Here is an 18,839-nt window from a genome sequence, read left to right on the forward strand (position 1 = left end):
TAAATAAGAAATTATGTGTTTATAATGTATTTACTCATGAGGTTAAGTGCTCCCACAGGTGGTCTTATCCTCATTTTACAGGTGAGAAAACCCAGGCTCAGAGATTAAGTGACTTGCCCATGATCAGGTCTAAATTTTCTAATTAGGTCTTCTGGACTCCAGTCAGGACTCTATCCACTACTAGTATGATAATAACCCACAATGGGCTCTCCGTTTGAGTTTATTTACTTCATGGTTGTCACCTTATGTACAACTGTATTCTCTAACCTCATGCACCACACACGTTAGCATTTCACAGTATCTACAACAGCTACAATACCAACATAAGTAATGTTGCGTTAAGTCTTACCTCACCTAGACTATAAGCTCCTTGGAGGAAATTATATACTCCAAAAATATTTAGCACTGATTCATTTTCTGATAGTTTTGTCTTATACTTCAAAAAATGATGTCTCCTGTACTTACATCCAAATCCTACAAGATCCTATGACAGATTATGCAAGTGGGGGTCAGAATCGAGGCAGCCGGATACAAATGAATCAAAAAGGACCAAACAGTCATTTTCTCTCTTAAAAAATTAAAGATAAAACTTGTATAGTAGTTAGCCCATAATCTGTTCCATAGAGGCAAAGAGATGGATGATGGCAAATGTTAACATGGTCCAGAAGGTCGGTTGTGATTATGCCTAATTCATTTGGATTCCAAATATGCTCAGGTTTCCTCCCTGGCCTTGTGCTTAAAAATCCGTCCCTCTATCCCTTATCCTTAGTAGCTGTCATCTTTCAACCCTCTTCAGAAACTGCCCTTAGCTACAGAAGATCTCAATGGACAAATCTAAAAGACGTTTATCTAACTTTTTATTTCCTGACTTCTCTACAACTCTGGACATTAGTAATCATCTTCTCCTGGATAGTCTCTCCTCTCTAGTTTTCAGGACATTTGCCTTGCAAGAAGCCCTTATTTCTCTTCCCCCAAACCTTCCCCTCTCCACCATCCTGCCAGTCAGCATCATCCTTGAGTTTTCAAACTCACTCTACCCTTTCCATCCATTATCAAATGCTGCATTTTCCCAAGAGTATCTCAAACCCCACCCTCCTCCTCTCTACTCATACAACTGCCCCCTATAAACACAGCTTCCACCAGCTCTTTCCTACGCTTTGCAGGAACCCAATGGCTCTCCCCACCTCAATTCTTCCCATTCCAAACCATCCCCTAACTCAACCTCCAAAGTCATTTCCCTAAAACTCAATCTGAACATGTCACACACCCCCCCCCCCATCCCCACTCAATGATCTCCAGGACCCCTTCTACTTTTCCAGGAGTTTTTCACTTTACCCCTTCCATGCAGTCTTTGACCCAGCTACGCTGGCCCCTACAATCCTCCTCTTTCCCCTTCTGCATCCTTGCCTTGGATTTCTCTTAGGCCTAGCAGGATCTCCTTCGTCCCCTCTAACTCCAAATTTGTTTGGCTTCCTTTAAGATTTGGCTCAAATTCCACTTTCTGCAGGAGACTTTCCCTCTGTGTTTACCTTCTTTATCTAGATATACCTTGCCTGTAGTTATTTATACCTGGTCTCCCCCATTAGATGGAGAAGTCTTGGAGACCCAGGACTGTGTTTCTGCTTGTCTTTGTATTCCCAGTCCTCAGCAGTTTTTGGCACATAGCAAGCACTTAAGAAAGTTTGCTGTCTGATGGACAGTAGAATGACCAGAGAACTTTGCTCAGAAATTCAAGAATTATCAACATTAAGTGAAGTAGGAGGCAGAGAGGTGAATGTACTTAGTGTCTGCTAGCATCCCAGAGGACAGCCTGTACCAAGCCCAAATAGAAGATTTCCCATTGATGAAGAGCTTCTCCAGGGATTTCTTATTGTAGATAATAGTGTGTTGATTGCACTGGGTCCTGGGATACTCAGGGTGTCCTCAATGGGATACACCCTAACTACCTCAGGATCTCACTCTAACAACCCACACAGGAAAAACAAAACAAATCAATAATTCTGAAATGCTATGCCTATCTATATATTAAGACGGAGAGTGGAAAGGAAAATTCATTTAAATCACTACCTGTCTCTAGGTCAGGCACTGAATAGGATCAAGAAGCTGGGCTTAGAAGCATAGAAGAGAAAGAGTTAAATAACATTTTGAAAGTTTTCGATGATCCCAAAATGCTTTCTGCTGCAAAAGCTCCCCTCTATATCACCAGTATTTCTCAGACGTGCTATGTAGCTGCAAATGACAGACAACCCCAATCTCAAGTACAGGTGGGCTGAAAAGCAATGAGAAGCTTTAGGTACCAGGTGTGAACGGTCTACAGAGTACTGCTAGAGTATTGTTACTCTTGGTGTCCTGTGCATAGAAGTGGGATAAACTGAACCATTAAGGATATGTAAGAGTGAAAAAGGTAGGTCAGTCACAGAACAAGAATGACAGATAACTAAGGGACAGTCACTTTTCATTAAGAAACAGTAAAAGAACCAGAGAAGGACCTCCAACATACGAAGGGAATCTCTGGGAAGGATCTATGCAAAGAGAAGGGGAGCAATGACCCAGCGTAAGAAGGCCTGATTAAAAATCACAGACACAATGATGAGGCCACAGACCCACTGACACCATGTTCCAGAGGATGACAGGGAAAAGATGCCTTGGTGGAAGGCCATACACATGCAGGGAAGTGCTAGTTCTGACAAAATTTAAAAATCTGGAATATAGGACTGTCCATTTGCTATTCAAAGAACAACCTAGCTAAGTTCGGAGAGACTCATAAGAACGTGAGCCACTGGGTGATGAGGTGGTTTTTTTAATCAGAAAAGCTTAAGAAATTTGTTTCACTGGATAGAAGACTCTGCCAATGGCATCATGACTTCTTCCAGTATTAAGTTAGTGCTTCCAACAAAAATAGCTAAATTTTCCTTAAAATCCTCTCAAAGATGGGGATGCAATTTAGGAAGGTAAAGCAAAAAGCCCAATTTCTATGCACCAGACCTCTGAGAGGAAAAAGGGAATCAGCTCACATCCTAGGAAAGCAAATGACCTGACCTTCTACCATTTTAGAAGAGTGGTCAGTTGGAGCTTGGAATGATAGGCTAGTATCCTGAGAGTGTTAACACATATAAATGCTGTTAACAACTAGCGTAGAAAAGTGGCAGGTGTAAACCTCAAAATTTCTTAGACTTATAAATGTTGGAAATTTCACCATTGGGAAATTTCATACTTGAAAAATTTCCTATTGATAGTGGGTCTTGACTATTGGAATGTGAACCCCATTGGCATGGGAGGTTCCTTCTCTTTCCTTCTTAAGATTACTTTAGGACAGAAACCCTTTGCTGAACAATGGAAAGGACTTTGACCTATGCTTAAGCATAGAACAGGAATTTCTTTTGAGTCATGATTGATTTTAGAATTGATACAATGGAGATACTTGGAATCAATCTCCACCCTACTCAGTCCTAACAGGATTGAGGAAGGGCTGCAGCATAGATCAAAATTTAATTATTCCAATCTCTACCCTACTCAGGTTAACAGGATTTAGAAAGGGCTGTAGCAAAGGAGCAAAGATTTAATTATTTGAAACTATGACCTTCAACAGACATGTGCAAAGCCTCTGGGCGGTCCTGGGTTAAGCTAGAGCCTCCATTGGCACAGGGAAATTGATGGACAGTTGATTGGTAGATGTGAGAACTGAGGGGAGGCAACTTGGATGGTTTCCTTAAAGATCAGGGGGGTCTGAAGACTCGAAGGGTGGAGGAGTTGGCCGGAGTGGTTGCGGTGTGCTCTGAGAAGCTTGCTCTGAAGGAAGCTGAAGGTGGGGGCCTCTGAGACTGTTTCTCCATTTTGGTCACGTGAGTGATAGGGACTGATCTCTTTTCTTTGCCCCAGCTATCTAAGGGCTTGGGCCTTTTGGCCCAGCCTAAACAGAAGGGGTATTTAAGCCCTATTCCCTTCTCTCCCCTTTTCTCTCTCTCTATCTCTAATTCCTTTCTTCCTCCTATTGTAATTAAACTCCATAAAAGATTTACTGCTGACTTGAGTTTTCATTTAGGAATTACATAGCTGAATTCCTTGGTGACCTTAAATTAATATATATCAGTCTTTTAAAGTGATTCCCTTGTAACACAGGCTAAAGGAGTCAGATAGTTTTCGACAAAGCAGTCCCTAGATGGAATTAGGGGACAGATGTAGTTTCCAAAAAAGGCCCAATCATCTTCTGGGTAATTTGGGATTAAACAGACTCAGTGATCTGTTTTGGATGATATTTCATGAAACTACCTTTCCTCACCACTTTGAGACTTATAAAGCACCAACTTCCTAAAAACCTTGAGACAAAAGTGGGGTTAAATGTCATTTAGCTCTATGTTAAGAATTGAGAGAACTGAGAGCCTCCAATCTTGACTTGCCCAGGATCCCACAGCTGGTAAATAAATGTCATAACCAGAATCCACGATTCAGGTTTTCCAAACCAATATTCATTTGTTTTTCCTCTTTATACAAACATGCAACAAGTCCTTTGATGAGTCCTCTTACAAATTCAACTGAATTTTAGAATTTTTATTTGCTATTATCAGTCACTATTCTATAAAGTGCCATATAATTTTCCTTAAAACACAGGTGGCCTTGAGGGAAGCATTAAAAAAAAAAGACTTCTAGCATCTTGTATATTAAAGTATAAGGAAAATGTCAAATCATAGAGATCCTTGGATGTGAGATCCACAGCCATTCAAAGACTGTCCTAACCATCTGCCCAGGAAAAATAAACTGGCTAAAGAACAGATGTTGTCTAAAAGACTGAAGAATGTCGGATGAGGAAGGGACAGAGTGATGACATATAATTTTATGGGGACCCACTGAGTCCATAAAATGACACAGAAGGACAAAGAGCTAGGCTCAAAACTGAACTGGAGGCATGGACTAGGCTCAAATCCTTTCTCTGCTACTTACTACCTATGTGGACAGGTTATGTACCAAGTTCTGGGTTGGGCCTCAGTTTCCTCCTCTTTAGAATGAGGGAATTGTATTAGATTACCTCTGAGATCCCTTCCAAGCTCTAAATTTAGGTTCTTAAAAAGTGGAAATCTATGGTTAGGCCTCCAAATTTGGATAAGAAATGTCAGTTATGTGGTTAGAGTTAACAGATGGGCACTCTGAGACATCTTCTGGTACCCATGAAACATGCAGAGCACTAGGGGGGAAACCCTGCATATTAAGAGGAACATCCATGGCAGTTTTACAAAAATATATGGAGCACAAATGGTATAAGATGAGGCATGAAAGGAAGCAAGCTGTACAGATTTTCCCCACATAGTGTAAAATTCTTTTGGGGGGCATTTGTTAAAGGGGGGGGTGGCTACTAGATGGCTCAGTGGAGAGAGTTGAAAAGACTCAAGTTCTAATCTGGTCTCAGATACTTTTTAGCTGTGTGACCCTGGGACAAATCACTTAACCCTTTTGCAGAGCCCATGTCCTTATGTCTTAGAGTTGATACTAGGAGAGAAGGCTGGGAAGAATGATGATAACAACAATAGCTAGCACACAGTACTGTAAGGTTTGCAAGTCACTTTAAAAACAGTATCTCATTTTAAACTAAACTTTGAGAGGCATTATCATCCCTATTTTACAGATGAGGAAATGGATGCAGACAGAGGGTAAGTGACTTGCTAACATGGCTAATAGTGTGAGGCCCAATTTCTAATAACATAAGATGGTCCAGTATTCCTTCCACTAGGCGTCAGATCCACATGTTGGGTCTACCACTCTACCTCTGTACATCTCAGTATCTTTATTCAAGTACAATAGTATTGGTTCTATCTATCATCAGTGGTTGTTGGGAGGACCAAATGAGATAATGAGTGCAAACTTTGTAAACCATAAAGTGCCAAATGTGAGGATATAAGCTAAAAAAATCTAGACTAAGTATAATCACTCAGCCCCTTCTGTATTAGAATAACTTGGTTTCACACAGTGTTTGGAGTTTATAAAGCACTATCTTCAAAACAGACCCGAGAGACTGGTCCTGGTATTGAGATCTGTTTTACAGATGAGAACACTGAGGCTCTAAATTGTGGCTTGACCTCAATCACATGACTAATCGTTGGCTGGCTCTGAGTCAAAGGTTACACAATTGTGCACACAGATATTCACCCCACATTATTACCTTTTCATACAACTTTCCAGAATCTCAGTTACATACAGATTTCTCAAGGCCTCTTGTCCAAGCCATCCACACCTAAACAAAATCTCTTCAAATATTTAGAACAAGGATTATTCAGCCTCTGCTTGAGGAGAGCTCTCCACCTTCTGGGGCTAACCCATCACACTCAAGGAGAGTTCTGACCATTCAGAAGTCTCTATCAAGCAGAAATCTGTGGTTTCCACCCCCTGGCTCCCAGAATCAGGATCTAAAAAGGTTCAATGTGAATGAGACAATCTTGTAAACTCTTTAGTAGAGAAATTTGCAAGAGTCAAGTCTACAGAGATTACTGGGAAAGGAAACCCCAGAAGTGGGGGTCACGGCTACCCCAGAGGAACAAAAGCTTGCGATGGAGAGGGTCCTTACTTTGGCTTGGTTAGAGCAGTCATAGCGCATCCGCTGCCGATTCTTGTTCATCTTACTCATGAGCATTTTCCCTGTTCGAAAGTCAAAAGTGCTCAGGTCCATGGAGCTCCCCAGGTAACGAGCTAGCTGAGGTTTGCTTCGGAACTTCTTCCCACTCGGGCTATAAAGGAAAAGGGGGAAAATTCCCATTTTGTAGGGCAGGTTTTCATCATCTTTCTGCATCCAAAGTGCTATCAGAACATTAAATACATCACTATTACAGTGAAGCATTGTTATAGATGGGGAATGAACCACAAGACCTTCTCCTCTAGCACACTACAGGAGGTCACAGAGTAACGAGGACCTCATTTTCAAGATACATTTCGGTGCTGCCAAGGTAAAGGTGGAGCATGTCCTTTCTTAGCCTTACCAATCTGAGAATGAAGCTGAATGTGATCCTTTGCCCTTGAAATTGCATTATCCAATGCAATCACCTTTTTAGATGGGGAACTAACTTTCCCCATCTATATCAAGTGCAATGTCTCATCCCCTTTATCTGAATATCATAGAATCTTGGAGTTGGAAGGATCTTAAAAGGTCATTTGGTATCAGGAGTCAACACACTCATCTGAAGATCTTGCCCATTCCCTCTAACATTTTAATTTCAGTGAAGAAATTTTTGCCTAGAAAGTTTCATACTACAAACATTTAAGTGCCCTCAATTTGAAGAGGAGCCAGATTCAAATCCAAGTTCTACTACTTGCTCCTTACTACTTGTGTGATATCAGGCTAGGTTTTTTTTTTAATCTCTTTGGGTCTCAGGTTCCTTACATATAAAAAGAGAGAATTAAACCAAATGGATTCTAATGCACCTTCCAACTCTAAATCCTATGGCCTTTGGGACAAAAAACAAGGAGCAATTCTGAATAACAATAAACCCCTCCCTCAGTTTAAAGAATGACAAAGCAGGAATACAATATTACACAAAAATGTAACAGCAATACCTTTAAAAACCTTTGATCTGATGAGAAGGCTGACAGTCAGACAAAGCTACCTTGTCATCTTACAAGCTGGTTTATTTCCACTTACAAGAAAGAAACATTTGCAAACACAATGTAACCCCTAGTTTCACCAACTTGGTTAAAAAAAAAAAACCAAACCACAAGACCCTTAGTTCCTGCAGATAACAATTTATATTTCACACAATATACTATATGTCATCTGTACAGCAGAAATATTCATGCAAACACATCTTCTATAAGATATACATTGTATATTCTATAAGATATCATTTATGACCTAGAACTTAGATATTTTTAAGGCAACTGTCTGAGGCTCAGGAAAAGTAGGATCTGAACCCCAGTCATCCCAACTACAAATCTTAATAGTCCAACTAGCATTGTTCTTTCCATATAATATATGACCAGCATTGTCATCAACTCTTAACTAGGAGCAGAAATATGAGAGGTATAGGTGAAAGCAGCAACTTCTATTTTCTTAAGTTCTGGAATAGTTTATACGTTCCTACCCTGCCTTCATCTTTGCCCCACCCAGCCCTGTCCCTGTCCCGTCCCCATCCCAAGAGATTTTCCTTTATAATTGGTGGTACTAAAAATAGTCCCGAGCCCATGAGTATATATAAGCTGGGCAACAGCAGACAACCATCTCCTATATTCACTAACTTGCTGACACTAAGGGAGCTAGTTCAGTGATCTCCTAAGACGATCCTGTCAGTGTAGAAGCTTGCCCCCACCCCCAAAGGAAATGGCATGCCTTAGATGGTCACAGCAAGATAAGGGCAGAGTAGACATTAGAACACAGGTTTTTGAGTCCCCATTTAATAATCTTGCCTCTATACAATGCTGCCTGCTTTAAAATTGGTTATTTATTTTTTAAAAAATTACTTACCTTCCATCTTGGAGTCAATACTGTGTATTGGCTCCAAGGAAGAAGAGTGATATGGTGTAGGCAATGGGGGTTAAGTAACTTGCCCAGGGTCACACAGCTGGGAAGTGTCTGAAGTCAAATTTGAACCCAGGACATCCTATCTCTAGGCCTGGCTCTCAATCTACTGAGCCACCCAGCTGCCCCCTAAAATTAGTTATTTACATTTGAAATAATCTTTTTTTTTTTTAAATCCATTGTTATTTCTGCATTTCCAACCCACTCTAATACAGCAACACTCCTGCTATGAATATAACTTTCAATTCTTTAGGGTCCAATTTACAAAAAACATATTTCTCTAAGAAACACATAGCATATTTTACATCCTGATCCAAAAAAAGCCAACATCCACAAAAGTTAGCTACAAATTTTTTTTATTTTCCATTGACTTTTTTGTTTTAATTTCTAATTATGCTAGATCTTGTATACAAATGTTTTCAAGGCAAAAGGGAGCAAAAAAATAGATACAAAGGGAAGAAATGGCTTAACATTAACCACTGTAAGTCATTTGTCTTAACAGGACCTCTCTGTTCTGAATCCTTTTATTGGTAATCCAATATGGACATTCAAATACCAATTGGCAATAATGTAAAAGTTTTCTCAAGAGAAAAAGGGAGTGGGGTAAGTTGGATAGAAAGGAAAAATTCAGGAATTGGCAACACAGAAAAGCTGAAGAAATACTAAATGCAAAGGAAAAAAGGGTTCCATAGAAAATCATGTTGTCCTTCAATTGGCATTTTTCTTAAAATTTTATTTGACAATTGAATACTAAAAAAGCTTGAGATGATTCCAGATGAGGTTCTGGCTCTGCTACTGACCACAAGCTAGGGCAACTTAACCTCAGTTTCTCTACTTGAAATGGGTACCTTAATTTGAGGATGTTAGCCTATATCTTAAGGAATACTAGTTATCTACCTCCCCATCTCCCTTGCAGAAGCCAAGAACTGATTAGTTTTTTCTTACTCTCCTAGAGAGATTAAGCTAAAGCTAGATGCATTTTAGAGTACACCTAATGCCAATTCTCATTTTCACAAATGCTGACACCTTTAACAAGAGAAAAAAAAAGTGTACAAAAAACCCCTATCACTTTCCCTTATTTGCCCCCACCAGCAGCATCTCTCTTTAAATAAGCCCTCAAATAGGAAGTGTTCCTTATCTATAAAAGGAGAATTTCCCTACCTTACTGTACTATGGTAAAACTGCTCTGCAAACCTTAAAGCACCACATAAGGAGGCACCAACATTGTTATTAACATCTTAATAGATGGCAGCCAGATAGTTTCACAAGGAAACTGATCAGCAGCCCATGCCTAAAACAATTACTTTCTCAAGTCAATATTGTTAGTTTCTGGTGAGGATTTAATGCCAACAAGTAAATACTGATAACATAGTGAAGAAAAAGGACACATTTGGTATAAGTGAATTGTCTTCTAGTTTCTGCTTTGAAGAAATTATCAAGCTGATACCCACAAAAGACCAACAGCTTCCCCCCAAATTAGCATGACACCAGATTATTAAATCATCTACACAACCCTTTTCTTAAAATCAAATTACAGCATTGCTAAAAAGCGCATCCTTGGATTTAACTTGAGTTCATTTTACTTATGATTATCAAATCACAATTAATAGCTGATTTAACTAGCTCTGTCATTCTCTGCACTAGAAGCTCCACTGTGAAGAGGCAACAAAATGCTTTGCAAATCTTTAATGACTATTCATTAAGGTTCCCTATTATTCTTATTGTGGTGGAAAGAACCTCAGTCTTAGAAGACCTGAGTTCAAGTCACATTTACTAGTTGAATGACTGGGCAAATCACAATCCCTGGGTCTCAGTTTCCTCATCTCTAAAATAGGGACAAAAAACAGATCTACAACAAACTGTGTTGAAGAAAGTGCTTTATAAAATGTAGAGTGCTATAGTAATGTCATTATTACAAATTTGGAATGACTTGAGGGGAGAAAATAAAAGCTGTCAAAGGCAAACTATTTTTCAAGAGTGAGAAAATTTCAGGAAAGACTGAAACAAATGGATTGGAGACCATTCAGTGCAGCCAGCCAATGCCAGGTGCATGGTCTAAAATGTGCAACTAGCTCTTTGTTCTATTCTTGTTATGGTAGGAGAAAAGGACCGCCTTCCCTCTCTGGTTCCTACCCTCTGAAAGCCTAAGCCAAATAGACTCCCTTTGAACTGGGGGGGGGGGAGGGGGGGAGAGAGAAAAGGGAAGGGAAGGAGGCAGTGAAGAGAAAGTATATCCCCAGGTGCTATGTGCTCCAAGACAGAACTGGGGTGACCAAAGGAGAAAATACTTTCCCTGGGGTTCCGGGTGATTTAAGCTTTATAAGTGACAAACTATCATAAATTTCTTCAATAAGGCTCATTTGCATTCTTTAAAATAATAAGCTTGTCCAGTACTGGCCCCTCCCTAACACACAAAGGGCTGGGGAATGGATTAGGGGGCACTGTGTGTTCCACACTTCGTGGCTATGTCTAATAAAGGGACCCTTCACAATCGGATAAAGCAGTCAAGTTTCCTGCACCGCATATGCTGCATTAAACAAAGCGGACTGCAGCTCTAGAAGCCTATTAAAGTTTGTATTCCAATAGCTGCATTTAGAGAAAGGGAACCCCATGTGGCTCCAACAGCGCCTACACCAATCTATCATTTGTGAATTTAGACATTGCAATAAAGACTATATTTCTACCCCCCAACCCCCAGCTGCTGTACCCAGGCTTCCTATTTCTCCTGCATGCAGTCATGCTAGGTAGCTTAGGGAGAAAAAATTAGGGGAGTGGGAATGCAGAAGAGAAGATGAAGATGACTATTATTTTTCCATAAAGGGCTTCTCCTGGCATGCAGGTCTAGCAGCACATGCAAGTTTCTTGCCAGACTGGATCCTGGCAGCCCTGGGGGACAGGGGGGGAAAAAGGGGGAAGGGTGCTGCAGGCAGCTTGGGGCCCGGCCAGTCCCAGAGGTTGGCTGTCGCCCTACATTAAAGGACGGTAATGAAGCAGGCGACTCCCAGTGCCCTGGCTCTGGCCTGGGCAGCAGCTGCAAGCTGAGGAAGAAGGGGGATGGGGGTAGCTACTGCAGCCCATTGCAAGTTTCCTGGCTTGCAGGGGCCAGTGCAGGGTGGGGGGAAGGGAGCCGAGCCGAGTCCAGCCGGGCTGAGCCGGGCCCCCGCCCCGCGGGCTTCGTGGGCTCTTTCCCCCCGTCCCCGGTTCCAATGGTCCATTCACCTATAGTAATAGACATCACTCTTGCCGGCTGACAGACCCGACTTTCTGGTCACTTCTTCCCTTTTCCAGCCCTGGGGGAGAGCTGAGCACTCCCACCTCTTCCGCTCCATCGCTGCGCGGCCACAGGGGCTTCCCCCGCCGCTGCGGTCGCTCCTCGTCGCTCAGGCTCCCCCGGGCCGAGCTGGCCCCGCTGCTGTCGCTGTCTCTGCCGCCGCCGGCTCCCCTCGACCCCGACCTGCCTCCCAGAGCTGAGCCCGCCGGAAAAGGTCAAGAAGCAACCACTCCAGCTGCTGCCACCCCGGCCAGCCGCGGTCGCCTCCTCCTCGGTCGCTGCCGCCGCCGCTGAATCTACTTTCCGCGGCTGTTCCGCCCTCCCGGCCTCCGCCCTCCGCCCCCATCCCGGTGAGCGAGCGAAGAGGCAACGAGCACGCGCGCTGCTCTCCGGGGCTGCGCTCGCTCGTCCCCCCACCCCCGCCCGCGTCCTCGTGCCCGCCGTCGCTGCCACCTCCTCCTCCTCTTCAGGCCCCCAGACACCCCCCTCGCAGCCCTCCCTTCCCCAACTCATCCGCCTAGCACGCCGCAGGTCTCAGTCCCGCCCCCGCAGCCAGAGGGGGCGTGGCCTTCGGGCCCCATTGGGGAGCTACAGGGGGCGGGACAGAGCCGGGCGCCCGCGAGGAAAAGAGAGCAGGAGCCGGCGGCCGAGGGGGCGCGCAATATCCGACTCACCAGCCCACCCCCGACCCAAAAACTGCCACCCAGGGGCTGCGCGCGACGCCCAAGGAGCCACTCCCTAACCCCCCCTATTAGAGCGCGGGCTGCTGAGGAGGGGAGGGTCCAGGGGAGGGCGAGGAGGAGGAGCGGTGGGGAAGGGGCTGCCCGCGGGGTCTCTCTTGGATCCCTCCGCCGCCCAAAGCACACGGGCCGCAGCACGGCGCAGGGACAACGCCGCAGCTGCCGCGACCGCCATCAAGTTCCCGCCCCATGGGCCGTCGAGCCGCCTTCCCCCCCCCCCCCCGCGGCCCCTAACTCCGACCCCCAACTCGCGTCCTGAGTCAGGGTCCCCAGGCACGAGCTCGCACTCGCTCTCTAAGCCCGGGGGCAACCCCGCCGGGGCAGCCCGAGAGAAGGGGGCTAGACCAAGCTGGGCTGGCCCGGGGGCCCGGGCGCCCCTCGTCGGGGGCTGCGCCGCGCGGCTCCCCGCTCAGCTCTCCGTGCCCCCTCCCTCCTCCGCTCCTGCTCCTCCTCCTCCCGCTCACTCCTCCAGCTCGCTCGGGAGAAACTTTCCCGCCTCTGCGTCGGCTCGGCCCCCGGCCCGCCGCGGGGCGGCCCCTCACCTCAGCAGGACGCCGCCCTCCCGCCCGGGCCAACGAGCTCCCCGCGCGCCCCCCACTCACCTCGGCGCCGCCGCCGCGCGCTGCTTCCTGCCGGACAGGAGCCCCCGGGGCCCCCACGCCTTGGACATGGCCCCGCCGCTGCCGCTGCCGCCACCGACTTCCACCTGGCGCTCCCGGGGCGAGCGCGCGCGCCAGCCACCGAGTCCGGGCCCCGCTGCCGCCACCACCGCTGCTCCAGCCGCCACCACCGCCACGAGGCGCCTGGGGCAACAGCCGGGCTGGCTGCGCGGCGCGGCGCTGCGCTGCGCTCCTTGGCCCGCCCCCGGCCCCCGGGGACGCCCCCTGCCGGCCCGGGGGTCTTACCCTACGCCCCGCCCCCTCCGACAATTAGCCCTTGCTCCCTCGGGAGGTTCCGCCCGACCGCCCTCCCCCACTGGAGATCGGCTCCACTCTGAACCAATGCCTGACCACACAATGTCCCCTCAATGGGGACCAAGCTATCCGCCCCCTCTGAAGAGTGAGGATCCCCCACCCCTACATTATTAGGAACCAGCCGGCCTACTCTTCTTTGTGACATCTCATCTGTACAATGAGGGGGTTGGACTAAATGACCTTTGACGTCTCAGTTCTCATTCTATAACCCTTCGACCCACAATTTCTCTCCCCCTCACTGGGGACCAGCCTGTCCACTCTCCTTGGGGACTCAGTGCTCTTCCTCACTGGCGACCAATCCGTCCACACCTCCTAGTGGTTTGCAATGTCCCCATTCATTGGAGACCAGCCCATTTACTCCCACTAACAATCTACACTATCCCCCATCCATCACACAAACACTACTCAATGGCATATGTTGGTGGGGCATAATTGGAGGCAAGCTGGTGTTTGTACAAAGGAGAATCCCTCTTTTGAGGTTGTCTAATAAGAGTGTGTGGTCTTCTTTGGAGTAGTTCTGCCTAGTGTCTCTGAGCCCTTCCCCCAAAACCCTTACTGGGCTGATCATTATGTCAGAGATGGGCTTTAAAAATAACAAAGATGGAAAGATAAAGGTGACAAAGCCAGTTACAATTAAGTCCATGGGATTATCAGTGAGTGTTATTTGAAAAAATGACCCAAACACTAGCAGTCTGACTAACCAAGAACCTCTCTGGACGATGCTTTTGAAGTTTTCCAGGAAGGGGTGCCTGAGCACCAGCTTCTCTACCTCCAATAGTTCCAGTGGTTCCCTCATGCCTTTCATATCCAGTTGTATCACACAAGTCCTTATTTTGGATTCTACAGGGAAACACTTCAAAGCTCAGTTATTACTCAAGAGCAAAGCAGCTCTTACAGGTTAATAAAATATCCCTGAGATAATGAACTTTTATAGTTTTCACCTAGTGCTTCTCCAGCTTCATATACTTACTTAACTACATGGACCTGGGTAAATCACTTAACTGCTGTCTGCCTCAGTTTCCCTATATTTAAAAATGGGGATAAGAATAGCACTTACCTCCCAAAGTTATTGTGAAGATCAAATGAGATATTTGTAAAGGACTTAGTCCAGTGATTGGCACATAGCACTTAATGCTTATTCCCTTCCTTCCTTCCTTCCTTCCTTCCATGCACCTCCCTCCTGCCAAAGTAAACTCTGGCACTCATACTTCCAAAATCTGCCTCTGTTCAGTGTTCTGTGCCTGGATTGCCCTTTCTTCCCTTCTTCTTTACCTGCTGAATTCCTACACATCCTTTAAAGCCCATTTCAGATCCATCTCCATAAAGTCCTGTAATAGTATTATCCTCCTAGTCTAAGTTCCTTGAGGGAGAGACTATGTTGAAACTTTGTATCACCTCTAGTGCAAGAAACAGAGCTATATATAAAGTCATTGTTTAACATTTTTGTTGTGGCAGATATTTTAGAGATCATCTAGTCCAATCCCCCCTCTTTTTTTTAAATATTTTTTTCAATTAGCTGAAAAGTAAATTTTCTCCCATTTCCCAAAGGGAGGAAAAAACCCCACAACTATGTAAAACATATGCATAGTCAAGCAAGACAAATCCCACAATTTAGCCATGTTAAAAAAAAAAATACACATCCAAGTTGATATCCTGAGTCCATCACCTTTTTGTCCATAGTTGGATAGTATGTTTCATCATTGGTCCTCCAGAATCTTGTCCAACCCACCTATTTTAACCTCTGTTAACTTTTCTGAGCCTCAGGTCTCCTCTCCTTCCTCTTCTAGGAGCTCCCAAATTGATATTCCTTAAGCATAGATCTGACCAAGTACCTGGCTTAATGACTATTAACTCTTGATCAAGAAGCCATAAGAGCTTCCAATAGCCTTTAGGGAAAAAATACAAACTCCCACATTTGACATTTAAAGCATTTTACAGTCTGAATCCAGCAGATACATTCCAGGTTGATTACTTACTACTCTCCCTCAGGCCCTCTACTTTTGATCCATACATGCCTCCTTTTTGCAATCCCCTTCAAAGCTCTCCTCAAGGACAACCCACTATGGGAAGCTTTTGGGCATTCCTCAGTTGGTGCTCCTCCCCAATTACTTGTATTATTTAAGGGGAGGCATAAATTTACAGACCCCCCCCCCCCAAAATCTTAGTGCCATATTAAGCTGTAAATTGAGCCTACATTCTGATGAGGGAGAGGAGTACAACACATACACAAATAAATAAAAAGAAGATATATACAGAATGTCCCAAAAGTCTTACTGCCATTTTGAGTCTAAGCTCACAAGGCTAATTCAGGACTTTGTCTTGCTTGACTCTGCATATTTGTAACCAGGTTTTGTTTGTGCTTTTTTTCTCCAGTGGGTGGGAGAAGAGAAGGTAGGAGGGAGAGTGTTCAGAATTGAAAATAAAAACAAAACTGAATTTAAGAAAAAGAATATAAGCTTCCAGAAGGCAAGGACTATATTGTTTTTGTCTTTGTATTCCCAGCACCTAGTATACTTGCCTGGCACAGAGTAGTTTCTGAATTAATGCTTGTTGGATATAAATCACAGATGAATGGATGAGTGCATTCATTCAATTCAGAAACTAGAAGCAAAGTACATTTTATAGTCCAGGAATATTAAGCCTTGGGAGTAGAAATATAATCATTTAAACAAGCATTGATTAAGCATCTACTTTGGATTGTGGCATTTTGCTAGGTGCTGGGAATTCAAAGACAAAACTAAAGTAGTCCACATCCTCAAAGAGCATATACTTTGATGGGGATGTTTGTTGTTTTTCAGTTGTGTCCCATTTGGAGTTTTCTTAGCAAAGATAGTGAAGTGGTTTGCCATTCCCTTCTCCAGTTAATTTTAAAGATGAGAAAACTGAGGCAGACAGGATTGAGTGACTTGCCCAGCCAGAGTCATGCGGCTAATACCAGAGATTGGATTTGAACTCAGGAAGAAGAATCTTCCTGAACCTAGGCCCAGAACTCTGGGCTCTGTGGCACCACCTAGCTGCCCATATGGAGAAGATAACATGTAAATAAATAGATACAGGATCCTGAGATGATGGAAGGAAACCAAGAAGGCTTGGGGTCAGGGAGACGAGATCAGGAAAAGCTTCCTTCAGAAAGTGGAATTTGAGCTGTGTTTGGATGGAAGCCAGGAATTTTAAGTAGAGGTAAGGAGGTAGAACATTTGTGATTTCCTCCAGCTTCTTTCAGCTACATGTGTTTAGGATTGAAGGTAGCAAATGGTTTGAAAGGTATCAGCGTAAAAGGCTAAGGCTTGGCAGAGAGTAATGGGTGAAATGATAAGGGGACTAGGGATTCAGGAGAGGCCTATGTAGAGTTGAATTGGTTCATCAAGGGGTCAAGATGTGGAAAAGAACATTCTGCTAATTCAGAGTCGGCCTAGGAGAGAATTGAAGGGTCAAAGGTACAGATGAAGAGTAGGATTATTTAAGGGAAGGCAGAGGGAGAGGTGAAAAGTCAATAGATTATGATTGGATAGGGAGATTTTGGAATTCTTTAACATGGAGGTGATACATTTGTGGGTGGTAGAAGTATCAAGAGTATGACTATCTTTGTAGCTGAGGTATGCTGGAGGAATAAGTATTAGGAAGTGAATAGGTTGAAGAACTGAATGGTTAGTATTTGAGGGAGAGTCAGAAAGCATGTTGAAGTCCCCTAGTATGAAGACAGAATTTGGGGTATAGAGAAAAATCATGAGCCATGTACCAAACTCATTGAGGAAGCAGTGACCTAGAAGACTATAATAGCAGTTACCAATATATTGTTTAGGTGGCAGTTGTAAACAACATGAGCCTTGAAGGAGGAGATGAGGTTATTGAGTGATATAGGGCGAGTACTGGAACTGGTGATGGAGAGCAAGGAGTATTCTGCTTTATTAAATGTGCATTTTTCCCCCTCAAGGATTATACTAAGTTTTGTTGACTAAGTTATTCTTGGTTGTAATCCTAGATTCCTTGCCCTCAAGAATACCAATTTACAAGCCCTTCATTTCTTTACAGTGCTGGTACCCAAATCTTCTGTAATCCTAATTGTGGCTCCTTAATATTTAAATTGGTTTTTTCCTGGTTGCTTGTAGCAACAAATAAACAAACAAAAAAACCTCACCTCCCATCTTAGAATCAATCCTGTGAACTGGTTCCAAGGTAGAAGAGTGGTAAGGACTAGGCAATGAGAGTTAAGTGATTTGCCCAGAGTCACATAGCTAGGAAGTGTCTGAGGCCAAATTTGAACCCAGGACCCTTCTTCTCTAGGCCTAGATCTATTTTCCAGGTCAGTTATTTTTTTCTATGAGATATTTAACATTTTCTTCTGTTTGTTTGTTTTTCACAGTCTTTTAATGAATTTTTTAATGTCACATGGAATCATGACCTGTAAGTTTTGGGTACTTCCAAGGTGGTATGATCTGGGGAAAAGTTTGCTCACTGCCCTCTTGCTATGAGCTCTGTGAGTTCCTGACCCAAGTGTGATTTCATTGGCTATATGTGGTTGAGTTTTAGTAGACTGCTGCTGGACTCACTATTAGTCCACTAGGAGGTTCTATAGGTTCAGAGTCACTAAACTGCTGACTCCTCTTTGGTCTTCATCTTCTGTCCTGGTTATTCTACTGTGGGCTTATGTGTAGGGCTAAAGGTTAGTATTGAGTTCCCACTCTGCTCTAAGGCTCAGAGACACACAGCTAAGTTTTGGACCTTGTTTCTTGCTCATAAATGGTTAGGGCCTCTCTTGCCAGTGACTTATTTCTCTCTGGCCTAGAACTATGGTCCCAAACTCATTCCTGTTCCCAGTGGGGTCCCCTCTGTTCTGATACTTCCAGCCCTGGTGATTGGTCATAGCCCTCTATTGTCTCTAGGCATCCATGCTGCTGCAGCTGTGTGCCCCTACTGCTGCTGCACTGCTGGTTAGACCCCTCCCCAGGGTCCACAGCTATCTTCCTAAGTTTCCCTGGTCTAGAAGAATGACTATGACTTTTTTCTAAGCTTTCTCAGTCAGAATTCAGGATAATACCTTTCTCAGATTGTTGTGGAGGAGATATGTTGGGTGAACTGGGCAAAAATACCAACTCTTGCTCCCACATCTTGATTCTGCCTCAAAATGAGTATTCTAACTCCCCTGCCCCACCAGTATAGAGTGAAATAAATGAAGATGCAGCCAGTACTGGAAAGAGTAGTGTTAGGATTAAAATTCTCTAGAGACTGTATCCTAATTTATTATAATTATTTATTAAATAATAAAAAGGTCAGAGAAAAAGGCATCAGCCACATGTGGCCGGCTGCTCCCTTCACAAGCTTCTTTCACCTGCTGGCTGTGTCAGCTTCTCAGCCAGACC

The 18,839-nt window shown here is 44.3% G+C and overlaps 1 protein-coding gene across 2 annotated transcripts in view; it reads right to left on the reverse strand.

Annotated features, from left to right (window-relative positions):
- MBD3 (methyl-CpG binding domain protein 3) overlaps nt 1-12,234 on the reverse strand; it is a 29,004-nt gene extending 16,770 nt beyond the window's left edge. Inside the window, exons 1-2 of one of the 2 annotated variants that reach the window (XM_007489291.3) lie at nt 11,810-12,234; nt 6,554-6,713 (exon numbers count right to left, since the gene is read on the reverse strand). In XM_007489291.3, coding sequence (XP_007489353.1) covers nt 6,554-6,713; nt 11,810-11,823 — 174 coding nt within the window. In that variant the 5' untranslated portion in view covers nt 11,824-12,234. Of the gene's footprint in view, nt 1-6,553; nt 6,714-11,713 lie in introns of both variants that reach the window. The other variant, XM_001363658.5, reaches the window with a different exon arrangement.
- Nucleotides 12,235-18,839: the final 6,605 nt, after the last annotated feature.

The sequence above is a fragment of the Monodelphis domestica genome, chromosome 3 (genome assembly GCF_027887165.1).
Source record: "Monodelphis domestica isolate mMonDom1 chromosome 3, mMonDom1.pri, whole genome shotgun sequence".
Lineage (NCBI taxonomy): Eukaryota > Metazoa > Chordata > Mammalia > Didelphimorphia > Didelphidae > Monodelphis > Monodelphis domestica.